Source organism: Cynocephalus volans, chromosome X, assembly GCF_027409185.1.
Source record: "Cynocephalus volans isolate mCynVol1 chromosome X, mCynVol1.pri, whole genome shotgun sequence".
Classification (NCBI taxonomy): Eukaryota; Metazoa; Chordata; class Mammalia; order Dermoptera; family Cynocephalidae; genus Cynocephalus; species Cynocephalus volans.
The window spans coordinates 79,142,485-79,150,934 of record NC_084478.1 but is presented as its reverse complement, the minus strand read 5'-3'; the positions used below and the strand labels follow the sequence as shown (position 1 = coordinate 79,150,934).

The window sequence follows — 8,450 nt, the reverse complement described above, 5'->3', positions numbered from 1 at the left end:
AGAGTCTGGAGTGCACCTTGGCTTTCTCTAGCCTGCTGCCATGGATCCTCTTTTCAGTGCAATGAATGATAAATCTGACAACAGGGACTTCAGGGTTGAAGAGTCACACCATAAGCCAGTCAACATGGAACCAAAGAAGTTTCCGCTTCAGGTAAACCCTGGGGTTCCATCAACTGTCCTGTTAGCTCAAGGTCATTCTGGAAAGTCAAGCAGGCTTTGTCATCCTGGAGTCACTGAATAAATAGCACTGGGGCATTTCTCTTTGTGGCTGCAATATCAATATATACCTCATTCCACAGCAGCACTTAGAGGTTCTGGGAGTCCTGGCTCCCAAACCTGGGGCAGGGGCATAGGCAGGGGCAAACTGGAGGGAATCTAGGATGCAGGGGCTTCGCCCAGCCTGATGGCCCCAAAGAAGGTGGTGTGCTTGCTCATATTGATAGAGATGTCGGCGTGCACCATCTTCACAGCGATCTTCTGCCGGGCCTTGAGGAGGCAGACGCCCGCAGTATAGCAAGTGTTGTAGTTGGTCTTGCCCGTCTCGATGCTGCGGGTGCACTGCAGGAAGGGCTTCTCGTCTACCACCACCTCATAGCTGGCAAAGTCAGTGAAGTTGATGTAGTATACCTAGGCGAGAGGCAACAAGAAGGGATTGGGGAAGAGAGGAAAGAGAGGGTGGAGGCCCTCCCCTGTGGTGGATAAACAGAACCTTCTCAGATAAGCTGCCAGTATACCTTGTGGAGGGGACAGTGCCACCTGAAGGCGTGCTAGGTGGCCAACAGGAATGGCAGGGTGACAGGCTTATATGCTGTCCTTCCCCTACTCCATGGGGCTCAGGTGGCTGAGCAAACCTTTCTTACATCAGAACACCTGTCATAACTGTGAGGGCAAGAACCATGCCTTACTCCCTGCTTCACTCCCACCTCCATCCTAGCCCTGGCACAAAGCACAGTGCTCTGCACACATTACGTGCTCAGTCAGTGCTATAGACACAAACCAACTTCCAATTTCAAGCCCCAAGGACTATTTGTGGGTAAACTTAGAAGTCACTGATTCCCCAGAGGGGTCACAGTAACACCTTGCCAATTCTTCAGCTTTTTAACAGAAGCTCACTCAGCTTGCAGCACCCCTCCCCTGCGGCTGAACTTCTCTGATTCACAGTGCCTCTTGGCCTTCTTGTTTGGTGACTGAGGAAACAGACCCACTGAGATGGAGAGCTATCCATCACTAATAACATAAAGAATTTGGAAGGGCAAAACCCAGGCCCCTAACTTCACTTTGTGTTCAGAAAGATCACTAACCTATGCTCAATGGCCTGGTGTCATGTGGATTGTCCCAGCCTGCATGGGCCACTCCCAATTCTCTCATAGGCCCAGAAAAATTAATTTTTCTCACTACCCTTACCCATCATACCCCACCACCACCAAATGGAGCTTAGTCCACAGGACATAGAAATTATACCCATGTGCCCCATGGGAGTGGGACCCTCATCCACTACCCTAAGTCACTTTATGAAATATTGCTCTTTCCATGTCAGCTCTTCAGGTGGGAACAGTGTATTCAGGTGCCATATCATCTCCTGGGTCAGAACCATCCTATGCCAGGATGCTCGGTGTGCCTAGCAAATGCTTGGTAATCCACCTTGCCTGGCCACTGTCCTGTGAGACCCTTCTGTTGGCTCCATAGTCCTTCTATCCATCTGCCTGCTTGCCACCCACCCTACAGAAGCCCCAGACTCAAAGCTCATCTATCTCTAGCTCTGAGGAGCCACCCCAGTGGAGGCAAACAATGGGGGATGGAAGTAGATGGGCACTGGCAAACCTGGGGAGTTGTCCAGGGCAGGAAAAGGACAAAAGCAGAGGGAGAAAGGGCTGGAAGAATGACAGCAGGAAGGAGGAAAGAATTTTAGAGAGACAGAAAGAAACAAATGGGAGAAAGAGGAAGGAAAGATAGTCAGAAATCTTTTTGAGGTGGAGAGAAAGTCCACAGGAGCACTATCCATTATAATGCCCAAACTAGCAGTATTGGGGGAAGGGGTTCTCAGCAGCTCTGGAATTGACTTTCAAAGAATATGCTGAGACCAAGTTCAAGTTTGGCAGTAGAACCAAACAGCTCAGAGGGGAAACAAGGGCCTGGGGAGGGAATCAGATAGCAGTGTACAGGAGGTGCGTCTTTTCACAGGTTTTCATTGATATCTGGCTAGGGGAAAAAAACCCCACAACCATCTGGCTAGGGGTTGGGGTGGGGCTCTCTTTCCTCCTTTCAACTCCCTCCCAGGTGCTGTCTCCCACCCCCATCATCCGCCAAAGCAGGAAGTTAGCCATTGGTTGGTCTTGGCTGGCTCCACAGTGCCCCTGTGTGGCCTGCACCGAATCTGCATTCTGGATATAAGAAGAGTTAGGCCTAAGACCGTACTCACTTCTACCTGACTATAGATGAAGTAGGTGCCGTCCACCAGTACCTCCAGCTCCCCGCTGCGGGGGTGCAGCTTAAACACCTTGGGGTTCATAGTGATGCGGGACCAGTCATTGAGCACTCCACCTGAAAGATCTCAGTATGAGAGAAGGGCAGTCACTCAATACATGTCAGAATATTCTGGGCAATAGAAACAAGAAATACCAAGCAGTACACAACCCCTACCCCTGCCCCAATTCAACCAGGATAGCCCAGAAGGCCAAGCTTTAAGAAGAGCATTTGGAAGCAGACAAGGTGTTCTGTTTGAAAAGCGGCTGCCAGGCCTGTCTCAGGGCTCCTGGGTTCTGCCTGTTTGTCTTTATCCCTTCTTTCCTGACCACTCCATCTGGAAGGGTCTTTAACCAACACCTTCTAGCTGGAATTTGGGGGGGGGACTGGTTAAGAGAGTGGGCACACTGCCCTATTTTCTTTGCTGTTATGGGACCTGCACAGGCAAAATTCAGACACTGAGTGGCAGGCTAGGTCTTATTATTCAATTTTACTTTCCCAGCCATAGCTCCTAAATCCCTTTCCTGTCTCATAGGTTCATATGTTTTCTCCTTCTTCTTAAGAAATTCCTTTTTTATGGCTCCTCCACACCCACTCCTTTCTGGAAAGCCTCCCTGGACCCCTAGGAAACCACTCAGCTCAATGAGCTGTCTATCTGGAGAATCTTAGGGATCAGGGGTGATTCAGACTCCGTGGCAGCAGGAACTAGTGACCCCCCAGTTCCAAGGCCCCACAGGTGAGAGGGATCTTTATGAGAGTGAGGGATAGACTTCCAGGCTGCCCTGGAACCAGCCAGGAGGATAGGGGAGGGTGCCTTGAAGCTGAGGCACTCTTGGCAAAGCATCAATCTCCTATCCTCATTTCAGTTAGGGGTGAACAGTGGGAGCCAACATGTGAGGGTGGAGGAAAAACATCTTTCTCTCCTGCAGAAAGAGGGATGCTCCTTCCCACCACAAGAGGAGGGAGTTTAAGCCCATCATGCTTTTTCCCCTCTAAGCCATCTGTTCTTCACCCAAAAAATTACGTTTTGAATATCCATCCTTGGCCAGTCTCAGGAGTCCTGCCTCTTTGAGGTGTGAGGAAGCAGGCCTTCTGGAGAAGGTGACCATATTTCCTCGAGCTGATAAGCAGATGAAATAGGAGTTAGGAGGAGATGCCTTGGCTCTGTCCCTTCAATGGACTGCTCTGCACGACATCCTCCCATCCCTGACCCCATCACTGCTTCTGATGGAACTAAAGGCTAGCACAGACTTACTACTGGGGACTGGCCCAGAGGGACTAGAAATGGTCTTGTTTTGTGGTACTGGGATCAAAATCAGTAGCTGCTGGCACAGAATAAACACTGAGGCCACCCATCCAGACACGCAAATAAATCTATCGCCTGCCTGTCTTAGTCCTTCCTAGACAGATGGTGATCATGGCCCACCCAAGGCCCTGAGGCCCATGGCACCTGGTCCCCAGCGGGATCATTTGAGTTTTGGTGCCATTCTGTTCCTATTTATACTTCTGTGCCTATTAAGTCAGGCATCCAGGTGGCAGTCAGGGGAGTAGCTAAGTCCAATCATTAAGGAAACTCAGCACAGCCAGTTCAGGACTGACTGGGCCCTTAGAAGCTGTCGCTATGTAGCAGGGGTCCTAACCTTCATTTACTGCTTCCACACTCACAGCCCCTCACTTCCGCTCCAAGCTCTGTGAGCATCTGGCATCTTGACTAGCTTGCTGCTTCCGAAGGCTCTTGGGGGGTTCATGCATTTTAGGCTTTGTGCACCCTGGGGACTGGACATTATTTCAAAGTGCTGTTCTTTAATGAATGTTCATGTATCTCTGGGGAAGAAAATGAACCCAATCATTCAGTGCAGTGTGTATACACATCACTGAAGTAGCACAGTGCAGTGGAAAGAGTCAGATAGATGTAGTTCTGAATCCCAGCTCCTAAACATAACTATGAAATCTGGGCCAGTTAATTAACCTCTCTGAGCTTCAGTTTCCATCTCTGTAAAAAGGAGCTGATATCTGCCTCATAGGGTGGTTGCGAGGGCCAAATGAAATAAAAGATAAAGAAAGCATGTTGCAAACTCTAAAGTACCATACAAATTCGGGAGAAGGATTTATTATGGTATTATCCAATCTCTCTGGTACTCTGTTTCCCCACTCTTCAAATGCAAGGATTACATTAAATGAGTGTTTCTAACCGCATTAAACATGTTCTCCCTTTCAATTGACACTAGCATCTCATACTCCCTGGAGATTGTAACATGCCTCTCTTCCCTGAAAGAAATGCCCCTTCTACCCATTTTCTGTGTAGATCTATCAGACAAGAAGAATTTAATTTTATGTAGTTTTACCTTCTCTAATTTGTACTGTGAAAATGTTTATCAAACTACACATATCTCCATGGTCACTCTGATATAACCTCCATCCCCTATGAATCGTCACGCTAGGTGATGTCTCAAGTCCCTTTCAGCTCCCTCGTGAATGATTCTAAATGCAATTCGGGTGCAGCAACTGGTCTTGGTGCAAGCGATTACTCAGGACAGCCAGTAGAGGGCATGATGGAGTAGAGAATGGCCCTCTATGCCAAGGCTACCTCAGGGGCCTGGGAGAAGCTAGGCTGAGTGATTATTTGGAGGCTGGGCATGAAGGAGGGGAGAAACTCCTCTTTGGGAGAGAGCCTGCATTGATTCTTACCATTCTTGACTTGAATTGCTGACCCTTGGCCCTGTAGATGCACCACAGCTGGCTGGGAGGATAAGAAGGATGGAGAGTAGTCACTATGAGTCATAGCTGCTCGTTCAGCCACCAGTTCTCATGTTTCCACCCCTGGTTTCTAGTCTCCTTTTGTATCCCAATTTTGATCCCTCTCCCGTGTCTTGGGATGTTAGTGACTACATTTCTACTAGAGGGTCATGTGATTTTGTAGCTCTACTATTTCCTAGCTACGTGACCTCAGCCAAATGTAATGCCTCTGAGCCTCATTTCCCTAACAGTAAAATGGGGATTATAAGAACCTCTGTCTGGCCTCTCTCACAGGGATTTTCAAAGATCAAATGAGGTGATGGATATAAAATTGTCCTGCAAGCCATCAAACACTGTGCAGCTGTGTAGACTTATGGCTGTGGTCAAACAGCTGTAGTGAGGGAGGCTGAAATGAGACCAGCAAAGCAGCAGCACCTGCCCATAGAGGCAGATTAGGAAGCTCAAAGACTAGGGAGGAGCCCTTCAGGCCATTAAGGCAGAAGCCCAGGACAGAATTGGTCTGGAGTGAGTTGGCTGTTTTTCAAGGGTATACTCTTAAACTTCTCAGCTCCAGATCCCAGGCAGTCTGAGTGCCAACAAGGTGTCTGGGATGGCTGGGGAGTTGGGAGGCCCAGGTGAATAGGCCTAACTGGCAGCTCATTTCAGCTGACTACTGAGACTGTCTATGGGGACCATCTGGTCTCCTGTGGAATGAGGAAAAATGGCCCTGGCAAGCCCTCGGGCAAAGCTTTTCTATTCATAGAGATGGGAGGGGGCTGTGAGTGAAAAACCTCATAACCTCCAGGGTGTGTCCTCACAAAACAGAGCCTCAGGAAATTTAATAGGGAACTAATTTCAAGGTTTCTCCCGCCTGTGGCCTTCCCTCCTCCCCAGGAAGACAGTAATCCCCAGCCAACCTGGTTTTCTCGAGTTCCAGCTTTATCAGCAGCACCTGCAAAATAGAACAAGGCAATCAGAGGGCACATTCTTTCTAATTCCCTTTCCCCTCACCTCAGGAGCCAGTGGCAGTGAGCCTTGCTCCCCTGCAGCCAGCCTTGTCTGAGCTTTATTCTCCAGGGCTTAGAGCTGGAAGAAGACTCAGAGTGCAATGCAGGAATCTTGGGTGGGAGAGGATACCCTTTCCTTCTCTTTCCTGTCCCTGACTTTCATCTTTAATGGGCCCAGCACCCAGCAGGGAAACTGGTCTCTTGCCAATACTGGCCCAAGGCAAGGCCCACTGAGCAGCCATAGACAGTGCGAAAAGGACATTCTTGTCACTGTGACCCTTAGACAATGGCATTAGCTTGTCTAGCTTTTTGCTCCCTTTCTGCTGATTTTCTTCATAGAGCCCATTGCCATTTGTAAATATCTGGTTTCTTTGTCTCTCTCCTCCTCTAGGACATAAACTCTATGAGAATAGTGACCACTTATCATTATATCTCTTTGTACACAGAAAGTGCTCTATTAATATTTGTGGAATGATTGGATGAAAAAAATCCCTAACTCCATCTCTTGTGGCCATGGTAAGACTACTTAGTACTGTTTGAATGACAATCTGAGTTCTGCTGTAGAATACCTGGACCTAGAGAAATCAGCTGTAAGGAGTCCATTTCTTTAAAGCCTCAAGATACAGAAAGAGAGCAGAAGAAAGAAATAACAACTGACAGAAGCCCAGGCATCTGACTCCTGTCAACTCCAATTAGGCAGGTTTCGATCTGCATCCAAACCTTTTGGATGCCCTTCGGGGACCAAGGAGAAAGATGCAAAGAAAGGGATGAAATGGTATTTGAATGGGCAGTGGGGTATGGATTTAATGCAAAAAGCACCTGGTTCCTGGACAGGTTGGCCTTGGTGCCTGAATTTGCTTCATCCACAGCCCGAATGACTCAAGGTTTACAACTTTTTGACCATCAGTCTACCTCTGTGGGAAAGGCATTTCAGAGTTCACAGGATAAAACTATCCTACGGCTTGTTATTTTGTCCAGTTTCCAACATTCCCCCCTGTAGCCTATATCCATGCAAATATCAGCATGTGGAGCTAGATGCTGGGAATCAGAGCAGACCAAATCCACCCCCCAACAGCAACTCCCGTGAACCATCAGGGCCTCTGTGTCTGGCTTTTATGAGTTTACTGGCCCACTACAGGGAGGCCTAGAGTCAGGGAGGGCTTGTAATGGAAGGTTGAGACAGGTGGCACAAACATGAAGTTAGAGCAGGCCAGGCCTTATTGGCTTGTTCCATTCCTAGCTCTACACTGCGCTAGGAGACCTGCATTTCTCATTGCATACCAGCCTCATCACCACCATTTGAAACTGCTCTCAGGATCACCTACTCCTGCTCTCCTAAAATACTTATAAGACATCTAGGGGGTGGTGGGGAGACAGAGGAACTCACCAGAAGGTCCCTGGAGGCCAGGGGGTCCTTGAGGACCAGGAGGACCTGGAGGACCAGGTGGCCCCATAACAGTTGTTCCTGGAATTCCAGGAATCCCTGGAATCCCCGGGGGTCCCTGGGGTCCTGGAGGTCCTGGAGGTCCTGGAGGGCCATTGGGCCCAGGAGGCCCTGCCTTCTTTCCTGAAAAACAAGATTCAGTGTTACATTTGTTGTTATTTATTGCCAATAGTGTACTGTCAGGAGTGTATTGTCAGGAGTTTTGGAGACTTCCAATGACATAAAGTCAGCTCCTCTGGGAGTTCCTACTAAAGAGGTGAGGAAATAGACACAGTTACAGGACAGTGGAAGTGCTACATTAGTGGTAGGGGCCAAATGCTGAAGAGCTCAGAGAAGTCTTGAAAAAGGAGATTACATTTCAGCTGAGTCCGAAGGATGAGAACTACCAAGCAATCAGACCTATGGGTCCCTGTGGTTCATTTTAGAATTGGGCTATTGTTGAAGAGTATGGGGCTTTCATGTTTACTGTCCAGTTTGTGGGCTTGATGTGGAACAAAGAAGCTGCACAGCCTGACCTTAAGAACAACATTAGCTCTAGGAAGGTTTCTACAGGAGTCAGACTATACAGGAAATGGGGGTTGGGATGGGGGTGGTACTAGTTGGGAATGTGGAATGGGAAGAAGTTTTGGAGATGGGGTGTGGGGAGGGAGGGAGAGAGACATCAAGAAACAACAGGAAAGAAGGTGGGGCAGAGACTGGGGAGAGCTGAGGAGGAGGCAGCAGGTTTTGCTTTCCCAGCTGACCTCTCTAAACCCTGGTTTTAAAGATCTCTGGGAAAGGAAATTCTGCAAACTCCCTTG

General features: G+C 48.7%; 1 protein-coding gene across 7 annotated transcripts in view; it reads right to left on the bottom strand.

The window, feature by feature from the left end:
- Positions 1–375: 375 nt before the first annotated feature.
- EDA (ectodysplasin A) overlaps positions 376–8,450 on the bottom strand; it is a 410,625-nt gene continuing 402,550 nt past the window's right edge. For 2 of the 7 annotated variants that reach the window (XM_063083941.1, XM_063083945.1), the window contains 5 exons: positions 7,594–7,773; positions 6,117–6,151; positions 5,152–5,203; positions 2,420–2,550; positions 376–627 (listed from right to left, as the gene is read on the bottom strand). In XM_063083941.1, coding sequence (XP_062940011.1) covers positions 376–627; positions 2,420–2,550; positions 5,152–5,203; positions 6,117–6,151; positions 7,594–7,773 — 650 coding nt within the window. The remainder of the gene's footprint in view (positions 628–2,419; positions 2,551–5,151; positions 5,204–6,116; positions 6,152–7,593; positions 7,774–8,450) is intronic. The other 5 variants (XM_063083944.1, XM_063083946.1, XM_063083942.1 and 2 more) reach the window with 4 other exon arrangements.